Raw genomic sequence first — 25,701 nt, forward strand, 5'->3', positions numbered from 1 at the left:
AAACATTGATGGCAGATAATGAGCAATTTATTTTGGGTGGTGAAGTTTTCATCTGGGTCCGAATGATGGTGTTTAAATATATTCCATAACTTATCATTAAAATGATAATAAGTAAATTGCAAAAACATTTACTTTGGTTCTTTGAACCTTTTTTACCTAGAAAGGGTCTCACATTGATGTTCATATTTTTGGTAATGTCATTCAAAACATAATGTTTTACCTTCAAATGAATTTGATAAATCACATGATATTGTCAGAAATTTATCTCACATGAAAACCAGTGCATCTTCTCTCTAGGTCATTTTCCAGAAGTTTACTTAGTTGGGGAAACAGATCCCATGGGCAACCCACTTGTCTATCATGATGACCATCAACCAAACTCAAATGTGCCCTGGCCAGGAATAAAACTGCTGAAATTCTCACTTATCAAAGTTATTTCTCCTCAACATTCAGGTGCAGATATCACACAGTAAGGTGACGGAAATCCTGGATGATATGGATGATTGGTTGTCATGGCGTGATTGGAAATACATCTTTAAACTAGCAACATCAAAAATTGTAAGACTTCTTAATGGTTTATTGAAATGTAAAATGTATTTTTATACCCCCGACAAACGAAGTTTGAAGAGGGTATATTGGAGTCACCCTGTGGTCGGTCGGTTTGTCAGTTGGTCGGTCGGTCCGTTGCAATTTACCTTGTCCTGAGCATAACTTAAAAACTACTGGATGGAATTGGATTGAACTTCATACAATGGTAGAGCATAATGAGAGGAAGTGCAGTGTACAATAACCATAACTCTATTCTTGCTTATTACAGAGTTATTGCCTTTTTCTGTGTTTTTTTTGTCAAACTTTTGTCCGGACAGTAACTTGAAAACTACAAGATGGAATTTCATAAAACTTCATACAATGATAAATCATAATGAGAGGCGGCGTTTGGGGGTATTAATCACTTTCAGTGATAGCTCTAGTTTGATACATATTCAACAAAGGTACATTTGACATTAATTTGATAGTGATTTAAAGGTTGTCCTCATTAACATTATAGTAATTATATACGTATTAGCTGAGATTTAAGACATTGATTGATGTAACAACGACTGACTTGATTAATGAATCATCGCTCTGTCCTTATTTGTGCAAAGTTTTGAAGTAAATAAAGTTCAGATGCTTCAGCCATGTTCAGTCAAATATATTCTGTGGACAACTTGCTTGCGGATTGATGTACAGACTGGTTAGGCTAAACTGGCTGTCAATGTCTCATATTGAAAATTTAGGAATTTGTTTTTGCTGTCACCTCAGAAGTATAAGATTACACAGGCCAACAGACTTTAGTACCACAAATTGAAATCAGGAATCGTCAGATCTACTTTTTGACATGACATGTTAAATGAATGTGCTGGGGTTACAATATGGGATGAAGGTTGTTATGTGGTTTAAAATAGTGCCAATTAAAAGACCGCTTTAGTTAGATATGTTCATAAGATTTCAATGTTAATATGAAATTTGAAAGCAAGCTGAATAATCTAAAATCAATTTTGGTGATGAACTTGCGAGATGAATGCAGTATTCAGATATCCTAGTATAGGTTTATCAGTTAGTGTTATGAAACTAGCTAATTGTATTGAAAAATCATTAATTTACATTACCTATTCTAAGGTAATGACAAGCACTTATTGGTTACAGTTTTGGGGCCACTCAAAGGAGTTTTTGGATTCAATTTTTATTCGCTGGGAACAAAATTGTACATAAAGTAAAATCTCCCTATAGCGACTATAGCCTTTCAATGCTTTTAGCGTTTTCCTTTACTATTGTAGTCCTGGGCGATATGCAAGGTACAGCAGAACCAGTCTATGGCCCAGCCCCTTGTGAAGCAAGGGTGTGACATGGTTCACCGGGATGAGTTTTCCACCTCCCTTACCTCACTTGGTCTCCTAGCAAACAGTGCCAGTCAAAACAACCAGTCATCACCAAGCTCTGGCGCCACACCAAAGTGTTCAACATTTAGAACAAAATATGTTCAGGTTAGTTTTGTAAATGTTAATAGTTGAATCTATAATTTATGCATGTACATGTATGCAAATAAAAATCAGTCAAGTTATTAGACAAACTTTCCATGTCCGGGTTATTTTAATGATTGAGTCAAAGTTGTTTTGTCATATTTTGGTTATCTCTCCCTTTCAGACTTTTGATTATTTTGCAGACTCAGTGCTGTCTCCAGAAAGTATTTTGTCGCAATTTTAGGAGGGGTGGTTATGGGAGGGGGGAAAACACAGATTCCGATTTTGATTATGAATTGCCTACCTGGGGTTTCTCAGATTGGGCTTAAAATGTCCATTTTCACATGATTTTGTTGTTTGAAGTGTATTAAAGTTGGTTGTAAAACTAAGTTAGTTAAGAGCTTTACAAAACACCACCGTTCGTATAAGGGTCTTAACATGTCAACCTTGACTTTATTATAAAAGTATATATTGGGAAAAAAATCATCCAAAATAATTAATTACTCTGCAAAAAAAACAATGAGTTAAATCAATGAAATCAATTACCGAACAGCATAAGTCATAAAGAGAGTCATTAATTGGATATCAATAAGCTGCTAAAACAACACCGTGTCATTGAGAATTACGTTATACTCGTGTTTGGCACCAGCTTATTGGGAAAAAAAATGCAACCGCCCCAGGGACATAAAAATAGTGAACCTATTTCTCGCTTTTTGAATTTTTTCACGTACAAAAAATTAGCGCCCCAGGAGCTTGTTTTAAACGCATTACGATTTATCCTCAAATGACCTGGGTCAGCCCTGAGACTGTAGACACAATACATATATTAAGATGATTAATTATTCCTTGCAGTTAAGTTCAGTAGAGTCATTGTCAGTGTCTCCGTTTGCCCGGGACAGTCATACAGCCCAGCAAGCCCTAAAGCTTCTCCTGTCGCAGAAAAATACGGACCTCACTTTCGAGATTGTACAGGCACAAGGTGAGCAATTGATTGTATAAAATGTGAGTTGTACTTCTTTGTAATTTGGTTCTGGCCAACAAGAGGACATTTGTGAATGTCAAGCCATTCCTAGGTTAATCCCTAGAGAAGTAGCTATGACTTAAGATATTTGAGCATATGCACTTTTTGTTTTTTTTAAAAAAAAGATTATTTAGCCACACCAACATGATTTTTATTCACAGCACTTGAGCCAATAAAAGTGAGTGGGCCAAATAAAAATACAAATTAAAAGGAGCAGCCGAAGTCAAAGCCATTTTTATCTTAATAATTTTTTATCTTGTATAATTTTTATTATAATCCTGAACAATTGTAACTCGATTCTCCCTCCTTAGAGTTAGTTAAGGGAAATATTCCACAAAGCATTCATTTACATAACCTCCAGTAGTTGACAGAGGCATGCGTTAACCTGTTTAATAAAATCTGGCTTTACTAAAAGCATTTTTTTGCATTTTGTTATAAAACTTGTTGGAAAATAGTATATAAAATTTTAATATATTTTTACTTTTAAAAAAAAAAAGTAAATCTGAAAAAATCAAATATCAACCTTTTGCCTAACATTTTCAAATACATTTTTCACATTTACACAAAAAAACAACAACAGATCTGGCACAAACTTGAGATTGAAAATACTTTAATTATAGAAGTGGGTGACACAGTAATAGACCACATGGGCAACACTCCTACTGAGCATGTACATGCAGAGAGTGAGGTGGCTGTGTGCCAAGTCCCCGCCCACCGTGTTGTTATAGCAGCCAGGTGTGACTGGTTTAAACGTGCTCTCCTAAGTGGCATGAGGGAGTCTATAGACAGGTAAAATACTAAAGCAGTCTACATTACAATCAGTATCTAAATAAAGTTAAACTGCGATTTTTCGAGGATGCTGGGATCAGAGCTAAAACTTGAGTGATCCTATGTCTCGAAGACCCAAGTTTCCATTTATGTCCATTATGAAATGTCTTACAATGTATTTCAAAGTCTGAAATCATCATACCGGTTGTTTACTTCGGCACTGTTTATGTATTGCATAGTGGAAACCCATACATGCCATATTTTCTGGAGACCATTCAGGGGGATTTGTTCAAAAGTCTGAAAATTCAGGGGGATTTCGGTAGTATTCAGGGGGATTTTTTAGCAGATCTAATTCAGCAAAATTTCAAAGTATTTTAAGACGCAAGTACGAAAAAAAACAAATTGCCATAATTTTGAAAGGCTCCTGAGGGGATTATGTCCAGAATTTAAGGGGATTTTGGTCACATACCAGGGGATTTTCATCATTGCCATGTAGCATTACGGGCATGACACACATGCCAATTCACCTTGTTTACCCCTTTTTCCAGCACTTCATCTATATTTTTATGAGACACAACCATATTGCATAATAAAATCACTCACTTGCAAAATAGAATACTTCCCAGAAAAATATGTTTCAGAGACAATTTAATGGGCTTACCTTCCTCTAAAATTGGATACAAAATCTGCTGCCTATGATCATAAATGATGACTTTCAGACTATTAGAGAGAATGGAATGAATTATCAATATTTTTCATTTCAGTTCCCAAATAGTCAGATTTGTTTGCTTCTGATAAAAAGCAAATGCATAATTTATTGTTTAAGTTCATAAACATATCTTCTTTTGGCATTGGTCAAAAAATAAAAACATCACCACCATAATAAATAAATAAAAGTCATTTCATCCGAATTGTCTACTTTCAGTTTCTCTTCTGGAAGTTCTGTTATTTTCCGATATTTGCGATGAAGGTCAATGTCATGTATGTAAACATATGTCAATGTCATGTATGTAAACATATTAGTGAGGCATAACAAAGAACAGCATTGTCTATTAGTTATAATAATCCTTTTCTTTAATGAATAATTTACTGTCACATTTTAATTATCAATCCTTTTGATGACAATGACACATGTTATGAAGAACGCTTTAATTTGTTACATCCTCTCTGATTGGATAAAAATTATAGTTTTAACCAATGAAAATCGTCCTTTTATCTGACCAGTCTAATTGACATTTCTTACGCAAATTCTGTCAGTTTCAATCAAAACAATACATGAAATGTGCCCTGCTGATTTATTAAGTGTCACCCAATAGGTGTTGTTAAAACACACCATCAGTTGATAATCCAATTAAGCTTCAAGACAGGAAGGGCATTATAACTGTAAACAGGCATATATAATTAAACCCTGTGATAAATTTGCGTAATTTTAAACACTTTAATTCCGGGGGATTTTCATCCCCCTCCTGGAGACCGGGGGATGGGTCGAAATTCCGGGGGATTTTATCCCCCTCCGGGGGATATGGCATGTATGGAAACCGCTCATTAGTTCAAAGCTTGTTGTATACCAAATGTGAAAATGTGAAAGTAAAACGGGGACTAAGTAGCAAAAAAGTTTATTTTTACACAAAAAAGCACATTTTCTTAACTAGCAACTTTGGAATATGCCAATTCTTAGGTGTTTGACAATTTGGAAGTTTTTTATCATTTCCTCTATTGCAAAGCAAAGTGACCAGAAGGAATTCTTTTCAGAAATTCCGATAAAGGATCGTTGTGGTAGGATTTTATTCATATGTTTATTTCTCATTTACATTTCTCACAATTAAATTCTCGTCATTAACTTCTCAATTTCCCTTAGTAAGTAATGGCCGTCATGTGTTAATGGCAATAATCAGTTTTTCACACCTTATCAAATCTCCTATCATCTGTCATTTCAATTTTTACAACACGCGAAAATTTTAACACCTAGGAATTGTTTGCCTATTCTGGAACACGATTTTGTGAAACTGTGTAAAAATGTGACCTTGAGGTTATCAAAAGGTTTTGCGCATGATTTGTGTACTTGGGACCGGCAATGGTGCTCGAGTCCTCGACTTATGTAGGTTTCGACCCATTTATATTTTATATGAAAATGAAGTAATGGTCAGGACTAAGCCTCGACTGATAACAAGTACTTCAACGATCGCTTACTTGAACAATCTCAGTTTTAATGTAAAGCTGTTTCAAGGCTTAATCTTTCAGTTTATAAGGCTACACATGGCCTCATTGGTCAATTTCAAAATTTTGCTGAGGCTTTATACTTTATGAGCTTTTGATATGATGGGTTACTAGATCTCCAACATCATTACCAGTCCACATCAACATGCATATGTAAATAACAATATGCACTGTTATTTTCAAGCCACATCATAGACTAAAATGTTGCAATTATTACATTATATTTATGTGTTTAAAAAAAAACTGAATTTACAGGCATTGATTGAAAAACAATTTTATTAGTATTATCTTCATTGTGACAAATATGTAATTCTGACATAACGCCATGACAGGAAGATAACAGTACATGACACCGACCCATCCTTATTCCGTGTGTTTCTGGAGTATGTATACTGCGGACAGGTGGAGCTCAATGACCTTTCAACTGAACAGATATCTGACATGATGACACTCGCAGACAGATATGATGTGAGTACCTAGAAATGGACAGGCATTCTTGCAGTCAGGATACATGCCCAATTTTTGCCTTTTTGAATTGTTTTTATTTCAATGCCAGTTAAACTGCTAGACCCACAAACCAACCCATGAACTAGATCAATTATTGATCACATGGCTCACATTGCTAAAGGATTATTCACTGAGATTATGTCTTATAATTGGTTTTCCACTTCCTTAAAGCAAATTTCTTTTTACAATTTCTAAAAAGTGAAATACATGTTCTTTGACTTCAAGACATACCTGTAGTAAATGTGGCTTTTTGCAAACATTACAAGCAAGGATAGCTTTCGTGGTTTAAGACCAAAGATATTGTATTGTCACGCTGTTCGAATATGGATGCCTTGTCATACTGTGTCAATATGGAAGTGTTGTCACGCTGTGTAATTATTGGACTCTTGCCATAATGTCTAAAAAGGTATGTCTTGTCATACTCTGTAGACATTTTGTCATACTGTGTAGATATGTGTAAATATAGATGTCTTGTCATGCTGTGTAAATATGGATGTCTTGTCATTCTATGTAAATATGGATGTCTTGTCAATCTATGTAAAAATATTCATCTTGTCATTCTATGTAAATATGAACATCTTGTCATTCTATGTAAATATGGTATCTTGTCACACTGTGTAAATATGGATGTCTTGTCAGGCTGTGTTAATATAGATGTCTTATCACGTTGTGTATATAAGGATATCTTGTTATACTATGTAAATATGGATGTTTTATCAGGCTGTGTAAATATGGACATCTTGTCATTCTGTGTAAATATGTATGTCTTGTCAGGCTGTGTTTATATAGATGTCTTGTCACGTTGTGTATATAAGGATATCTTGTTATACTATGTAAATTTGGATGTTTTGTCAGACTGTGTAAATACTGATGTCTTATCAGGTTGTGTAAATATGGACATCTTGTCATTCTGTGTAAATATGTATGTCTTGTCAGGCTGTGTAAATATGTATGTCTTGTCAGGCTGTGTAAATATGTATGTCTTGTCAGGCTGTGTAAATATGTATGTCTTGTCAGGCTGTGTAAATATGTATGTCTTGTCATTCTGTGTAAATATGTATGTCTTGTCAGGCTGTGTAAATATGTATGTCTTGTCATTCTGTGTAAATATGTATGTCTTGTCAGGCTGTGTAAATATGTCTTGTCAGGCTGTGTAAATATGTATGTCTTGTCATTCTGTGTAAATATGTATGTCTTGTCATTCTGTGTAAATATGTATGTCTTGTCAGGCTGTGTAAATATGTATGTCTTGTCAGGGTGTGTAAATATGTATGTCTTGTCAGGCTGTGTAAATATGTATGTCTTGTCATTCTGTGTAAATATGTATGTCTTGTCAGGCTGTGTAAATATGTCTTGTCAGGCTGTGTAAATATGTCTTGTCAGGCTGTGTAAATATGTCGTGTCATTTTATGTATATTTTGATGTCTCATATTGTGTCGATATGGAAGTCTTGTCATTTTGTGTACACAATCTTACATAATGATCGGAATAAGCAGAAGTGTTCTAAATAGACTTGAAATATTTGCTGTAGGTTGTATGTCTGCGGTCAAAGTGTGAATATGCATTGAAGCACCACCTAGATGAAAACACTGTCTTTTACCTTCTCACCCTGGCTGATCAGCTTACAGCTAAAAACCTCAAGGTCAGTGGATTAGACTGTCTTTGTTGTTGTTTTTTTTGTAGAAAATTATTATGAGATCTTGTTGTTTTCATCATGGTAAAATGATCTTTAATGCTATTGAAAACCTTGAAAGATATTTATTAGTAATAGAATGAAACTAGGTACATTGAACACATTTCACTGCAACATGTACATATATTCCCATAACTCAGGCTAAAATATTGTTGAGTTTTGTGGCTTTTGGACTGAGAAAAAAAACAGGGGGCTCTATTATGTAAATTTTCAATCAGCCAGCAGATCTATCTAAAAATATTAAGATCCATTTGAGACTTAGTTCAATATTTGCTTATGTTTTAACAGGAGAGCTGTATGTCATTTCTGTCTGAGAATTCCCAACTCTCTACCTGTGAAGTGATATCAGACCTGCCAGAACATCTTCAGTTGGAGGTGGAGGCCGTCTCTCTTACTACGTAAGCTTAATCTAATCTACATGAAGGTTCATATTGCACCCTTATGCGGTATCTATACTAGTAGCAATTTCATCTACTTTAAGCAGTAATTGACTGGACATTTACTAAAAAACTGTCGGAGTTAGTGCTGAAAGGTACCAAGTTACATCAAAATAAAGAATTAGAGAGATGATCCAAAATGAGTAGGACTGGGGTAATGTATTTCCCTGACTAGGACTGGGGTAATGTATTTCCCCACACTTCATGTTAATGCAGAATATGTTTGTACTGCCCTTTTTAGCTCACCTGTCACGTAGTGACAAGGTGAGCTTTTGTGATCACTCTTCTTCCGTCGTCCGTCCGTCCGTCTGTCCGTCCGTCCGTCTGTTCACAATTGCTTGTGAACACAATAGAGGTCACAATTTTGACCTAATCTTTATGAAACTTGGTCAGACTGATCATCTCTATAAAATCTAGGTCAAGTTCGATATTGGGTCATCTGGGTTCAAAAACTAGGTCACTAGGTCAATTAGTAGAAAAACCTTGTGAACACAATAGAGGTCACAATTTTAGCCTAATCTCAATGCAACTTGGTCAGAATGGTCATCTCTATAAAATCTAGGTCAAGTTCGATATTGGGTCATCCGCGGTCAATAATTAGGTCACTAGGTCAATTAGTACAAAAACCTTGTGAACACAATAGAGGTCACAATTTTAGCCTAATCTCAATGCAACTTGGTCAGAATAATCATCTCTATAAAATCTAGGTCAAGTTCGATATTGGGTCATCCGCAGTCAATAACTAGGTCACTAGGTCAATTATTAGAAAAACCTTGTGAACACAACAGAGGTCACAATTTTGACCTAATCTTTATGAAACTTGGTCAGACTGATCATCTCTATGAAATCTAGGTCAAGTTCGATATTGGGTCATCTGGGGTCAAAAACTAGGTCAGTAGGTCAATTAGTAGAAATACCTTGTGAACACATTAGAGGTCACAATTTTAGCCTAATCTCAATGCAACTTGGTCAGAATGATCATCTCTATAAAATCTAGGTCAAGTTCGATATTGGGTCATCCGCGGTCAATAACTAGGTCACTAGGTCAATTAGTAGAAAAACCTTGTGAACACAATAGAGGTCACAATTTTAGCCTAATCTCAATGCAAATTGGTCAGAATGATCATCGCTGTAAAATGTAGGTCAAGTTTGATATTGGGTCATTCACGGTCAATAACTAGGTCACTAGGTCAATTAGTACAAAAACCTTGTGAACACAATAGAGGTCACAATTTTAGCCTAATCTCAATGCAACTTGGTCAGAATGATCATCTCTATAAAATCTAGGTCAAGTTCGATATTGGGTCATCCGCGGTCAATAACTAGGTCACTAGGTCAATTAGTACAAAAACCTTGTGAACACAATAGAGGTCACAATTTTAGGCTAATCTTAATGCAACTTGGTCGGAATGATCATCTCTATAAAATCTGGGTCAAGTTCGATATTGGGTCATACGCAGTCAATAACTAGGTCACTAGGTCAATTATTAGAAAAACCTTGTGAACAAAATAGAGGTCACAATTTTAGCCTTATCTTAATGAAACTTGGTCAGAATGATCATCTTAACATAAGCTAGGTCAAGTTCCATATTGGGTCAACCGCGGTCAATAACTAGGTCACTAGGTCAATTAGTAGAAAAACCTTGTGAACACAATAGAGGTCACAATTTTAGCCTAATCTCAATGCAAATTGGTCAGAATGATCATCGCTGTAAAATGTAGGTCAAGTTTGATATTGGGTCATTCACGGTCAATAACTAGGTCACTAGGTCAATTAGTACAAAAACCTTGTGAACACAATAGAGGTCACAATTTTAGCCTAATCTCAATGCAACTTGGTCAGAATGATCATCTCTATAAAATCTAGGTCAAGTTCGATATTGGGTCATCCGCGGTCAATAACTAGGTCACTAGGTCAATTAGTACAAAAACCTTGTGAACACAATAGAGGTCACAATTTTAGGCTAATCTTAATGCAACTTGGTCGGAATGATCATCTCTATAAAATCTGGGTCAAGTTCGATATTGGGTCATAGGCAGTCAATAACTAGGTCACTAGGTCAATTATTAGAAAAACCTTGTGAACAAAATAGAGGTCACAATTTTAGCCTTATCTTAATGAAACTTGGTCAGAATGATCATCTTAACATAAGCTAGGTCAAGTTCCATATTGGGTCAACCCAGGTCAAAAACTAGGTCACTAGGTCAATTAGTAGAAAAACCTTGTGAACACAATAGAGGTCACAATTTTAGCCTAATCTCAATGCAACTTGGTCAGAATGATCATCTCTATAAAATGTAGGTCAAGTTCGATATTGGGTCATCCGCGGTCAACAACTAGGTCACTAGGTCAATTAGTACAAAAACCTTGTGAACACAATAGAGGTCACAATTTTAGCCTAATCTCAATGCAAGTTGGTCAGAATAATCATCTCTATAAAATCTAGGTCAAGTTCGATATTGGGTCATCCGCAGTCAATAACTAGGTCACTAGGTCAATTATTAGAAAAACCTTGTGAACACAACAGAGGTCACAATTTTGACCTAATCTTTATGAAACTTGGTCAGACTGATCATCTCTATGAAATCTAGGTCAAGTTCGATATTGGGTCATCTGGGGTCAAAAACTAGGTCAGTAGGTCAATTAGTAGAAATACCTTGTGAACACATTAGAGGTCACAATTTTAGCCTAATCTCAATGCAACTTGGTCAGAATGATCATCTCTATAAAATTTAGGTCAAGTTCGATATTGGGTCATCCGCGGTCAATAACTAGGTCACTAGATCAATTAGTAGAAAAACCTTGTGAACACAATAGAGGTCACAATTTTAGCCTAATCTCAATGCAACTTGGTCAGAATGATCATCGCTATAAAATGTAGGTCAAGTTTGATATTGGGTCATTCACGGTCAATAACTAGGTCACTAGGTCAATTAGTACAAAAACCTTGTGAACACAATAGAGGTCACAATTTTAGCCTAATCTCAATGCAACTTGGTCAGAATGATCATCTCTATAAAATCTAGTTCAAGTTCGATATTGGGTCATCTGCGGTCAATAACTAGGTCACTAGGTCAATTAGTACAAAAACCTTGTGAACACAATAGAGGTCACAATTTTAGGCTAATCTTAATGCAACTTGGTCAGAATGATCATCTCTATAAAATCTGGGTCAAGTTCGATATTGGGTCATACGCAGTCAATAACTAGGTCACTAGGTCAATTATGCGAAACTCTGGTTGCCATGGTAACCGATAAGAAAAACTTAAAAAAATTTCTCCTCCAAAACCACAAGGCCTAGAGCTTTGATATTTGATATGTAGCATCACCTAATGGACCTCTACCAAGATTGTTCAAATTATGCCCCTGGGGTCAAAAATGACCCCGCCCCGGGTCACGTGGTTTACATAGACTTAGATATGGAAAACTTAACAAATCTTCTCCAAAACTAGAAGTCCTAGGGCTTTGATATTTGGCATGTATAATTACTTTATGGACATCTACCAAGATTGTTCTAATTATGCCTCTGGAGTGATAAGAGGCCCTGCCCGGGGGTCGCAAGTTTTACATAGGCTTATTTAGTGAAAACTTAAAATCTTGTCTAAAACCACAAGGTCTAGGCATTTGATATATGGTATGTAGCTTTACCTTGTGGTTCTCTACCGAGATTATTCAAATTATGCCCCTGAAGTGATAAGAGGCCCCACCTAGGGGGTCACAAGTTTTACATAGGCTTATATAAGGAAAGTGTTTAAAAATCTTCTTGTCTGAAAATGCAAGGCCTACGCATTCAATATTTGGTATGTATCATAACCAAGTGGTCCTCTACCAAGATTGTTCAATTTATGCCCCTGGGGAGAAGAGGCCCTATCCTGGGGGGAGTCACAAGTTTTGCATAGGCTTATATAGAACAAAAAACTTCTTGTCTAAACCAACAAGACATTGGCATTTTATATGTGGCATAACCTAGTGGCCCGCTACCAAGATTGTTCAATTTGTGCACCTGTGGTGAAAAGAGGCCTCACCCTGGGTGTCACAAGTTTTACATAGGCTTATATAGGAAAAAACTTTAAAATTTTCTTGTCTGAAGCCACAAGGACTAGGTCTTAAATATTTGGTTTGAAGCATTGCCTACTGATAGGGTCATGTGGGGTAAAAAACTAGGTCAGTGGGACAAATAAAAGAGTGGCCTCTAGGGGCCATACTTTTCATTGGATCTTTATGATAATAGGTCAGAATGTTCACTTTATTTAGCAAAGCTACAGGTGAGCGATACAGGGCCATCATGGCCCTCTTGTTCACTAAATGGCTCCTTTTGATACTATGGTATTGTGCACACAGCGCAGTATCTTGTGCAGTTAATATATATGTAATGCAATTGTAATAACCTTCAAAACTATTGCTGAAATAATAATGGAAAACCGCGAAAATATCATTTGAAGTATTTATGATGACGTCATGTGCAAGTTTGACGTTATTTGAATGTTATATGCTAAAAAAAACAAGTGTCACCCAATACTAGTAACAACGTGCAAAATGGCGTCATCAGATCACATAGAAGTTTGGGCAGTTATCAACTTTTGAAATGAACTAGGCAAGACACTGACACAAACATGCAACATGAAACAGATGACTAGCGTTAAGAACAATGTCAGTCACACTCGGGTTTGTTTTTTTAAATGTCACTGGCATTTCTGTGATGGCAGAGAAAGCCTTGAAGATGAAGAGGGTAGAGGAAGATTTGATTTGCTGATAAATATCCGCACAGCAACATCTGAAAATATTAAGATTATGACCCTTGGTAGTATAGAAATGTATTCCGACACAAATGGATTCATCGCCACCAATGGTGTATTCAGTACGAGTATTTTTAAAAACACTAGTTTGAGGTCTTTGACACTGTGAATGTTGTTCAGAAGTGTGTAGTGACCCTGTTCAGACCGTTCTAACTTTTGCACCTTACATATTATTGCCATAGTATGTCCAGTGTTTTTAGCGGATACTATTTGTGTCTTGCTAATAATTTTTAATTTGATGTATATTTTTTAAGAACAATCCTGTTTATTTTTATCATCCCACGTAGATAGGAGTTGGGAGGTTTAGTCCAATTAACCTTTGAAACTGAATAACGTTAGTTACGGTTGACATATTGTGACCAAACCTTGTATGTAGGAAGAGGTTATGGAGGTCTTTCATTAGTTGGGATTTGGGGCTCCAGGGGCAAGGTCATGGTCACTGTTATGAAAAATAGAAAAACTGTTAAAACTAAAATATCTCAGTTGTAACTGAATATCTTTAGTAAGGGCTGACATATTTTAACCAAATTTGGTATGTAGAAAGAGTTAATGTAGACCTTTCAAGGGATTGTGTTTGAAAATAGAATAGAAAAATGGTAGAAAATGGAAAGCTTTAGTTGGAGTTGACATATTGTGACCAAACTAACTTGGTATGTAGGAAGAGTTTTATGGAGGCCTTTCATGGGATTGTGTTTGGCTGCCCTAGGATCAAGGTGAAGGTAACTTTATTTGAATTAGAAAAACAGTTGAAACTATATCTTTAGTTAGGGTTGACATATTGTGACCAAACTCAGTAATTAGGATGAGTTTATGGAGGTTTTTTATGGGATTGTGTTTGGGGCGCCTTTGGTCAATATCAAAGTCACTGTTACTAAAAATGGAAAAAAGTTGAAATTGAATATCTTCAGTTAGGGTTAGCATTTTTAACCAAACTTGGTAAATAGGAGGAGTTTATGGGACTGAATATCTTTAGTAACAGTGCATTTCTTATATCTAAATATTGTTACTGTTTGTAAAAAATAAACTTGTTTTCTACTGTGTAATCTTTTAAGGAAATATCTAGGGCCATAGAAATGTTATAGTGACCTTAAGGTGGGTTCATCTGGCTTACAAGAAAAATTGTTAATTTTTTATGCCCTTGCCATATAGATGATTTACGTACAAATCAGCTTACATATAATTCTCACAACACATTCCTGGCTTAAGTTATTCTGTCAATCATTGAAAACCTCACCTTTGAAAATGACCAAGAAATTTGAATAATGTTGGGGTTGGTGATTATTGTTGGGAGAGATTTTGTCATACATACATGTAGGTAAGTGTCAAAGACAATTACTAAATTGTTACTTTGCTCAGACTACACTGTTTCAAGAGTTATACCCCATGGTTAAATTAGAAAAAAAGTAGTTAAACAGTTTATATATTTAGAAAAATCAAAGATGTTCATTTCATTAAAATTAATATCTATAAACAAAGGTAGATTTTATCATTCCTTTTTTATCATTCCATGTTCCGGCAGCATCTTGGGTTTTTGATCATTCTTTAAGAAGCTGTTGTGTTATATATTGTTATAAGAAACTTTGGACGTTACAATGGATAGTCTATTTTGTATGCTACGTAATTAAAGTATCAAATGGTCATAATATTAATTTGTAAAGTCCTTTGAAGATTATTTAATGCGTGATTGAATTTGAAAATTTTATATATCTGATTTAGAGCATGGGGTTTGTTGTATGTTATTGCAGCCTGCAAGAAGCTCATTCGAGCACCGACACTCCAAGCTCCACCTCCAGTGTGTCCGAGATAGACAACTTCACCGACAGGATGAATGTAAGCTTTATGTTTTGTGTTCTCGATGTGTATTTATTTCTCAGAATTAATGATACAGTAAAACCCCTCTATTCAGACCTACTGTGGGACTTTGAGAAAATGGTCTTAATAGCGGGTTTTAATGTCCTGTATTTATATTTTCACAGTAAGTCTCCCTGAAAATTCCATTAAAAGCATTAAATCAATCAAAAACCCGACAATTATCAAACACTTCCGTGTTTTTCCATGTAATCTTGACCTCTATCGTAAAGCCGCTACTTGTTGTTGTAAAGTGGTTGGTGATTATCCTTGGGACAACCGGGACACGTGTTGTAAACTTCTTTGTATTGCGTGTCAATCGAGGTGTTAACACAAACATGTATAGTACCTGCAGCCACATTAACGGATCAATTTAACATGTGATTAATTAAAAGGGACTGGATTAAGTGGTCGTATTACTGAATAACGTTTTTTTGGGGGGGCTTATGACCATTGAATTATAGAGTAAAAAGATCAGGTATGAAAAAAATCAATCTTATTAGCGGGTTGGTCGTGTAAATGGGGTGGTCGCATATACAGTTTTTACTGTACTATAAATCTGCCACAACACACTAAGTCACTCAATGATTCATTTCATAAAGTTATTTGGCTGTAAGACTATGCAAAATCACCAAAATATAATGTAACTCATTGTGTTTGAACAACAAACCCTTTCAGATACATTTATAGATTGTTTGTGCATTCTGGAGTATGAATTCAGGAGCGCAAGCAAGCAGTCCCCATGAAGAATAGTTATGACAAGCTGTGTTTTATTTGTCAGATTGAGTCCCCATTGTCATCCCCCAGCTCATCGGAGGTTGCTGTTCCTGAGTCTGCCCGTCTGCAAGAGTGTCTAGAGGGCCTACGGGAAGTGGTCGGCCCTGATGTTCCTGAGCACGAGCTTGTGAGCATCTCCCTCGCTGCCGACTGCGACCTCAACCGTGCCATTAATTTTTTCTTCCTATGAGGGCTGAATGTGTGGATTGTATTTATGTCCCACAACATTTAATGGGAGTCAAATAGAGTTGCTCTTACATCAGTATGTATGTATGTCCCACTACCTTGTGAGTCAAACTCCTCTTATATAGTTTGAGTGATTAGCTTCAAATTTTCACAGATGATTAGGCATCGTATAGTCATTGACTTTTAGCTCACCTATTCAAAGAATAAGGAGGCTTTACTTTTCGCACCGGCGTTCAGTTCAAGTTTAAGGGCTAGTTGGCATTTTCACTTATTACTCCAATACCCTTCATTCAATTCACTTAATTCTTCAGGACCATCACACTATGAGGTTACATACATGTACATCCATATTATCTCAAATACAAATTATGGCCCCTTATTGACTTAGGAACTAAGGTTTAAGATTTAGGGCACATTGGTCTATACTCTTCATTCAGTTGACTGAATACTTCACTCAATTATTGACGAACATCTTACAGTTAAGTTGTATAACACCATTTCATCTTAAATACAAGTTATGGCCTAAGTTATGATTGACTTAGGAACTTAGGTTAAAATTTTAGGGCACATCACATTGTGTGTGGTTAAAGTTTTATGATGTTCACAAATTACATCTATACCCTTCATTCAATTGGCTTAATACTTCATACACTTGTTAATGGTCATCACACAATTAGGTAACATACTTTATATTATCCGAAATACAAATGATGGCCCTTGATTGACTGAAAAAGTTATGGGTAACTTTTTGGTCAACTTTGGGTTTTAACTCAAATTTCAAAAACTGTTCAATTAATGGCCTTCGATTTTACACAGTAGCCATCTCACAAATTTGGTAACATAACACCATAATAGTCATTGAAAACATGGTTTTGTCACATTGCCGCATTTCTTATTAACTTTTTAATTGGACTTTTTTTTGGCAGGCAGGCACATATTACAAAATTATTGTATTCATATCTAAGACAAAGCAGCATATACCCTTACATTGTAGTAATAGCGTCCTACGACAGCTCTTGTTAAGGAAAGATTTTGTACTACATTTATTAGCTCGGAACTATTCGATGAATAAGGAGAGATATACTACTCACCCAAGCGTCAACGTCGGCGTCACACCTTGGTTAAGGTTTTGGGTGCAAGCACACATAGGTTAATATCTCGGCAAATACTTGAGGTATTGCATTGAGACTTTATGCAATGGTACTCAACCATCCAACCTACTTAATTAACCAAGTTACCGGTAGATAACTCTCGTTTGCATTTAATGCAAATAATAGGCCTTATTATTCGACTTAGAAATTCTGGTTAAGGTTTTGTGTGCAAGCACACATAGGTTAATATCTCAGCAACTACTTGAGGTTTTGCATTGAGACTTTATACAATGGTACTCAACCATTGAACCTACTTAATTAACCAAGTTAGATAACTCTAGTTTGCATTTAATGCAAAATAATTGCCCTTTATTATTTGACATAGAAATTCTGGTAAAGGTTTTGAATGTAACCACTTTTAAGTTAATATATCAGCGAATACATCATGTATTGTATTGAAACTTTACACACAGGCTCCCAACCATTTAACCTTCTTATTCAATCAAGTAAGATGACTCTATCTTTCATATTATATAATTTTTGCCCCTTTATTATGCGACTTAGAAATTCTGGTTAAGGTCTTGCATGTTAGCACACATAGGATAATATCTCAGCAACTACTTGATGTATTGCATGGAGACTTCATACAATGGTATTCAACAACCCAACCTAATTGAATAACCAAGTTAGATAACTGTATTTTGCAAATAATGGCCCATTATTATTAGACTTAAAAATTCTGGTTAAACTTTTGCATGTAACCACATTTATGTTAATATCTCAGCACATCATGTATTGCATTGAAATCTAATCTTACAGTGATCCATGCTTGTTTCGCCAAAACTTTTCAATCCTTACACTGAAAAGTGGCGGAATAGTCGAGCGCGCTGCCTCTGTGACAGCTCTTGTTTTATTAAGAATAGTGCAAATTATTGCTTTTTTTCTATATTGAGCATCTAGTGTGTCAAACTCTTCAAACACCTTTTTGAGGGTTTGCTCCAAACTCGATCAGGTATCATGTGCAGGTGATCATAAACAAACGCTTTCCTGCTGCCTCCATATTGACCATGATTATGGCACATTATTGGTTTTATTACAGTCAAATAATCTTGTGTGTTAAATTCAGCTTTCACTATTTCAATGATTTGCTTCCAACAGTCACAGATGAAAAAGCATGTTGATTATAAAGGATGGATTTTATGCCGCATGCATTTTGACAAGAACTTAAAGTATTGTAAAAAAATACTTGCATGTTAAATAATGCTCATTCACAATTTCGAACTGACTTAGTATGGCACAATTCTTCAAATCAGCTTTCATCGGACTAATGCATTATTGTGGGGGCACATTTTTTTATGTGTTTTTTTGGGGGGGTTATTTTTATTTCTTTAAACAATGGTTAACTGTCATAATATGTTTACCATGGTTGCTATTGTTGCTTTATATATAATAAGTATTTTGTTTGGTTCATATTTATATGCAGATATTGTAATTGTAGCTATTTAAGTATTATAATGTCAAGATGATAATGATTGAGCTTCATTTTTCCCCCTAATATAGATTGTTGTCTTTCAACCATAAAAGCTTATGAAGAAGTAAATTGATTTTATGCCCCCTTTGATGTATATGATACAGGTTTGCATTTGTCAGTAGGTCGATCAGATGGCTAGACCATGTCTTGTCCACACAATAACATGAGAACAGTTTGACTTAGGGCCATGAAATTTCATGGATAGGTTGTTCGTGACCAGTCGATGACTCATATTTGGTATGGAATAGTAGGGTAAAGGTCAAGATCACCATGAAGTATGAAAAGTGTTCCCACAATATTTTGAGAAAATTCTGAACCAGTTTGAAACATCAGGGGCTGGTTGTACAAGTTGATAAGCCCTGGTTTTTTTATCAGTAGGTCAAAGGTCAATCTTATACAATTATTGCACTTCAGTGAGGTCGATATGGTGATTTATCGACCTGATAAAAGGATATCGACCGAGGGCGTTTAACAGTGTTGTTATTAAGACTATGTCACATAATTAATTGAGAACAGTTTGACATAAGACCGTGAATCTTCAATCATAAATGGTAGGTTGCCCTTGACCAGTATGTTTTTGTGTCAGCAGGTCAAAGTTACGTTCAGCAGTCTAATGAAACTTTTGTCTGCAAAATACTTCAGAATGGATTGACATACAATCAAGGAACTAAACTAGTAAGATGTTCTTGACCAGTATATCAATCTCTTTCTGTTGTCATTGTGTCAGTGGTCAAGGCCATAGTCAAACTTGACTTAGCATCATGATCTTTTACTGGTAGGTTGACCTTGAAAAGTAGATGACCCAAATGATTTTGGGGTTCAGTAGGTCAAAAGATATAGTTATGTTCAACAGCATGAAATCTTTATCCAAACAGTATCTTAATAATAGGTTGACTAGGTACTGCTGGTAGTTTGTAGTTGATCTGTAGATGACCCCTTTTGTTTTTATGTAAGTCAAAGGTCAAGGTCACAACCAATATTGTTCAGTTAACTTCCAAAACAATTATTCTTTGACCTAGGACCATGCAAACTCATGGGTAGGTTGTAACTGATCAATGTATCCTCCCTATTGTTTGAGTGTCAAATACAAGGTCATTTTGCCAATGCATTTCTTCTTGTAACTCTTGAAGCATAAGGGAGCATGATTTTTTGCAGACATCTATTGTTTTATTTCACTTTATGCAAGGGTGCTGGTTTTTCAACTGACCAAACTGCTTTGATGTACAATCTTCTTCATGCATCACCTACCTGAACAAAACTTCCTTTTGTGCAAACTATATGATCTACATTCAGCATTCAGGACTTGTCAACAAAAGTTGACCTTTTGACATGTTTACATCAAATGAAAGACAAGTATTTGATATACTATTTGATCATTCAGGTGTATTGAAACATTTTATAATTCATTTTATCACCTAATAAATACAATGAAAGTTAATTCATTAAACACAATTCCCATTTTTTCTACCACTCAATTCTAACTGGGAGTAGGATTAATAGTTATTGGTCCCAGATTCTAACTTTTTAAAGTGTGCAAATTCAATTCTTTAAGTTTAAAGGTTCACTTTTATTGAATATTGCCACAAAATGCACATGCAGTAGAGAAAATTGGACATCATTCTAGAGATGTAATTGACTAATTGTACATGTATACAACTTTCCTGTACGCAACTCATGTATTGAAGTTCTGCTACCAAAAGCTTTTTTTCTGAAATTATTGTTAGAAGATCTTAGAAGTTGAATTCTACCTATCATTCATGTGTGGCAATATGTGAAGGCCAATCAACTGAATATATTTATTTTATTATGATTTTGAGCATTAGTGAACTATTGTATTGTAGTTTTATTTAATTATTGCCTATGGAGCGTAATTATAGCCCATTAGTTAGCACATGAATATAAGATGTATGTGCAATATGAATAGCAATGTAAGTAATGTTGCCAAATTTATTGTACAAGAATAAAGACAGCCATACTATTCAACCTAGCGTCGGTGATACACCTTGGTTAAGGTTTTGCATTTAAGCACCTTTAAGTCATTATCTCAGCAAATACATTTTGTATTGCATTGAAACTTAAGATATGTGTTCACAACTATCAAACTTAATTCATGAAGTAAGATTACACTATTGAATATAGTGCAAATATGTTCCTTTATTATTTGATTTAGAATTTTGGTTAAGGTTTGGCATGTAACCACATTTAAGTAAGTACATGTACCTCATCACAGACATTATGTATTGTATTGAAACTTTATTCAAGGACTCCCTACCATCCAACCTTCTGAATTAATCAAGTAGGATTATAAGTATCTTCCATGGCTGAGAGTGTAAGATAGGTTCATTCCGACCCGAGCGTAGGGTGTTTTGCGGAAACGAGGTTTACCGAGTTTCCTCATCCGAGGTTTACCGAGTTTCCGCAAAACACCCTGCGCGAGGGTCGGGATAAACCTATCTTACACGAGCGGCTATGGTAGATGCTTTTTCTCCCACCTCAGTTTAACAAAATTTAGTAAAAATGTATTTGTTGCTTGAACTCTTTTGTGCGTAGTAAAAATAATGCATATGGATATTTGATAATTCATGGTTGTCATGGATATGGGCGCATTGATTCAGATGCTTCCTAGATAAATAGCCCCCAAGTCAAATAGCCCCCATTTTGGTTAAATAGTCCACACTCACATTTTAAAATTGGTCAAATAGCCCCCAAAAAACGCCCCCACTTTTTTATATTTTTTTTATATGTATGTATGCATACTTATTTTATTCCAAAACATTTTTAAACCTTTATTTTTTTTCAAAAGGAAGTTCAATTAACGTTATTTGTATATTAATAAATCTGACAATTTTACCAAGTAAGAATATCAAACGTTTTAAAATATTACTTATAAATAATATATTAGTACATGTACATCAAATCTACATTTTAAATGCCATAAGTTTTTTTGTGTTTTTCTTTATTTTAATATTGATTACACATCGAAATTAAGTAACAACAAGAAATTATATATTTTAACTTTTTTTTTAATTTTGAAATAATTTACATTTTATTCACATCTATGAATCAAAGTTTCCTCTTCAGAAAAACAGAATGTGAGTTTAGCTAAAATCCTATGTATAATTCTTGTTTGAAACCATTGAATGTACTGGGTGAGTACCTAAATAGGAACACCTTCGGCACTATTTTTGAAATATTTTTAGTTAGACTTGCACCACAACTAAAAAAAATTCCATCAGCATACTAGGATTCAAGTCAGACCAATTGGTTGATATAAATGGCATTTTTCAAGATACTACCAATCTGCATGAAAAGTACTTTATTAACCGCACAATCAAGGACTGCCATTTTTGTCCTTGGAGTACCTAAATATGGAACAGTTTTAATTTGTTTTTATGTATTCTTTTAAAATTATTGCACCATGTTCTTTTTAAAGCTGCACTCTCATAGATTTACCGTTTTTACAACTTTTTTATTTTTTGTCTTGGAAAAAGAATTTGTTTGCATAAATATCTGCAAACCAATGATAAAAGATTGCTGACAAAAGATCAGACCGCAGATTTGCATATTTCCGTTCGAAAATCAATGTTTTATACTAACAGTTTAAGAAAAATGCATAAAACATTAATTTTTGAACTTAAATATAAAAATCTGCGATCTAATTTTTTGTTAGCAGTCTTATATAACTGGTTTCATTGGATTTTCGCAAAAATTGGCTCGTTCAAAGACAAAAAATAATCATGTATCAATATGTGACTATTTACATTGTATTATGCTACAGGCTAAGAGAGGTGTACAACAACTAACAATTGCATACTGATCGCCATGAAACACAGTATATATTGTAACTTTGGTGCCATCTCCCCCACTACTCGCATTCCACTCCATGCTGCCTAGGCCGCACCTCCTTCTCACAATCTATACAAGGATAGTCCATTTTGCATCCAAACACTCACAATTAATAAATATGACTTAATAAAAAATGAAAAATCCAATATACACTTAAAAGATTCTCAATACGACTTAACAAACATGAATAATCCAATATACACTTTAAAAATTGTCATCCAGCACCACATTCATGAACTCATTTCCACAATGAAAGCTTTGCTAACAATCAATTATTTTAAACTAAATCAAAATTAATTGTTATTAAAAATATCAAAGAGAAGGTGTGCAAACTAAATTATTTGAAGTCAGTTATTAAGCTTAGTGTGAACGTACTTTAATATTGTGCAAACTAAATTATTTGAAGTCAGTTATAAAACTAAGTGTGAACCCACTTTAATCTTTCTTCAAAGGATTATTGCACAATGTGATCATTTAGATGCTCTATCTTATCTAATTAATAAATCTTTAATATGTGCAAAATATTTTTTATATTTTAACATTTTAATTATGAAGAAATGCTAGTGTTTGATTAGCAATTATGTAAATGCAATATATCTTAAAAATATTACAACTAACCTTCAAATATAAATACAAATATCTTAAAAATATTATAACTTACCTTTAAATATACATTCATAATGATTCAAATATCTTAACAATATTACAACTTACATTCAAATATCTTAAAAATATTACAACTTACATTCAAATATCTTAAAAATATTACAACTTACCTTCAAATATAATTTCAAATAAAAAAAGGAGTGGGGGCTATTTGACCAAAATGGAGGCGTTTTGACCAAATTGGGGGCGTTTTGACCATTTTTTTCCAAGTGGGGACTATTTTACCAAAAGTGTGGGGGCTATTTGACTAAAATGGGGGCTATTTGACTTGGGGGCTATTTGCCCAGGTTTCATTCAGATTATGTTAATAGTAAAATCGTTCTTTTTAAATAGTTCTAAGGAGAATGAAGCATTATTTCTTGAATGGTGCGTGAAAACTGTTTTATGGTGACATTTGAAGCGAGAAATAATTAATTAGCATTCTTAATTTTAAAACTTATTCTGTAGGGGGGAGGTCTAGTTCAGAAGTGCCTTTTCCCCGTGGGTTATATGTTTAAATGGAATAGCCCTTAGTATTTTGCATGTAATCTAACTAAAAAGTGATCCATGCATGTTTCACCAAACATTACAATCAAGAAACGTATCAGCCGCGTAATAGCTCATGTGGTTTAAGGGCTTTTGTGTGGTTATGTGGAGTAAGTGTTTTGATAATCACTGTTGTCTCTGATATTAAGTGTTTTAGATCTGTTTTGTTGTTTTCACATTGTTTTATTCATGTACATGCATATATTATTGTTGCAATATTTGTTTTGTCTGTCAGTGCATTTTAAGGACCATCATTCTGGCTCTAACATTTCCTTGTGATAAAACTATGCCATGTTTGATGTATTTATCAGTCTGTGTTTTATAAATGTATTTGTTACATTATAATTAACTGTTGAAGCTGTGTTGTTGTGTTGTTGCTGTTTTGCATGCTTGGTTTCTCTTTAAGATGAAACTTTATTTTGTGTGATTTTAGCTTGTTGTCTTACAGCTGCACTCTCACAGTTTTACCGTTTTGACAACTTTTTTTATTTTTTGCCTTGAAATGAGCCGATATCTGCAAACCAGTGACTTTTGACAAAAGATCAGATCGCAGAGTTTCATATTTCCGTTCGAAAATTATTTTTTTATGGCTAAAAACGTTACTAACTGTTTAAGAAAAATGCATGAAACATCAATTTTTGAACTAACACATAAAAATCTGCGATCTATTTTTTTGTCAATGCATTTTCGCATAAATTGGCCTGACAAAAAAATAAAAAGTTGTCAAAACGTTCAATCTGTGAGAGTGCAGCTTTAAATCTAATCTAAGCGTATCAACAAGTGTTGTCATTTTATCATGGCTTATATATCATATCTTTCATTGTTTTTAAAGAAGAAATCAATGAATATGAAAGTGTTTAAACTTTAAATTTTAAATCATTATGATGAAAACACCTTTGTTACAAAATCTATTAAATCATTTTTAACATGACAGAATGCATTTTTAATTTCAGACAAAACATTGAAACAATTATTTAAATAGTTAGGTATTTTTTGTTTCAATGCCCTTATTTGCTTAAAACACTGTATTTGTTTGAATCAGGCGTTCATGTGCCAGTGTCAATGCTCTTTTGTCTGTCAGTTGGGTTTACCTCCCTGTTCCGAGTAGCCAGGGAGCTGTTATACCCACAATTGTCATTTGTTACAAATAAATTTTGAAAAATCTGCTCTGCTTTATTGTGTACATGTTTGTTACCGTGTATCATCAGGGTTGCCAGCGGACTTGAAAAGTCAGGGAAATTGGGTATTTTTTCAAGGTCAGGGAATTGTCAGGGAATTTTGAAATTTGGTCAGTGAAAAATGAAAATCCTGAAAAGTCAGGGAAAAGTCAGGGAAAAATTATTTCAAAGGTCGAAAAATATACGCATTGAAGGTCTTTCTTGGCTATGGCAGTCTTTAGGCATTTAATATTTGACTTTATCACTCTCACAGTTAAGCATTAAATTCAAATAACAGTAAACTGTGATATTAAGAAGCATTATATGTTAACTTAGTGATTATAATACCCATTATTTACCTTAGAACATCATTCAGCCTAAAGACTGAAAGGCTTTGCAACCCTTGCCTCCAGAGCTGACTAATACGTAATTTCTGTTGTATTGTAGGAATATAACACCAGAAAAGAGAATTTACCTGACATTATATTCTAATCTATAGATTATTATCCTTGTTTCAGGTGTTGCGGTTTCTTTATATCATCTAATAAAGGGATTTGATGGCAGATAATATAATTAAATTACTCTGTTTCAGGCTCTTCCTTGTTAGCATGACAAATTAACAAATATGACTTCA

General features: G+C 34.5%; 1 protein-coding gene across 2 annotated transcripts in view; it reads left to right on the forward strand.

Moving 5' to 3' along the window:
- Positions 1-25,074, forward strand: part of LOC128205559 (uncharacterized) — a 74,187-nt gene extending 49,113 nt beyond the window's left edge. For both annotated transcript variants that reach the window (XM_052907294.1, XM_052907301.1), the window contains 9 exons: positions 454-558; positions 1,818-2,024; positions 2,853-2,979; positions 3,642-3,810; positions 6,339-6,474; positions 8,045-8,155; positions 8,495-8,604; positions 15,186-15,270; positions 16,070-25,074. In XM_052907294.1, the coding sequence (XP_052763254.1) occupies positions 454-558; positions 1,818-2,024; positions 2,853-2,979; positions 3,642-3,810; positions 6,339-6,474; positions 8,045-8,155; positions 8,495-8,604; positions 15,186-15,270; positions 16,070-16,255 (1,236 nt within the window). In that variant the 3' untranslated portion in view covers positions 16,256-25,074. The remainder of the gene's footprint in view (positions 1-453; positions 559-1,817; positions 2,025-2,852; positions 2,980-3,641; positions 3,811-6,338; positions 6,475-8,044; positions 8,156-8,494; positions 8,605-15,185; positions 15,271-16,069) is intronic.
- Positions 25,075-25,701: the final 627 nt, after the last annotated feature.

The sequence above is a fragment of the Mya arenaria genome, chromosome 2 (genome assembly GCF_026914265.1).
Source record: "Mya arenaria isolate MELC-2E11 chromosome 2, ASM2691426v1".
NCBI classification, from domain to species: Eukaryota; Metazoa; Mollusca; class Bivalvia; order Myida; family Myidae; genus Mya; species Mya arenaria.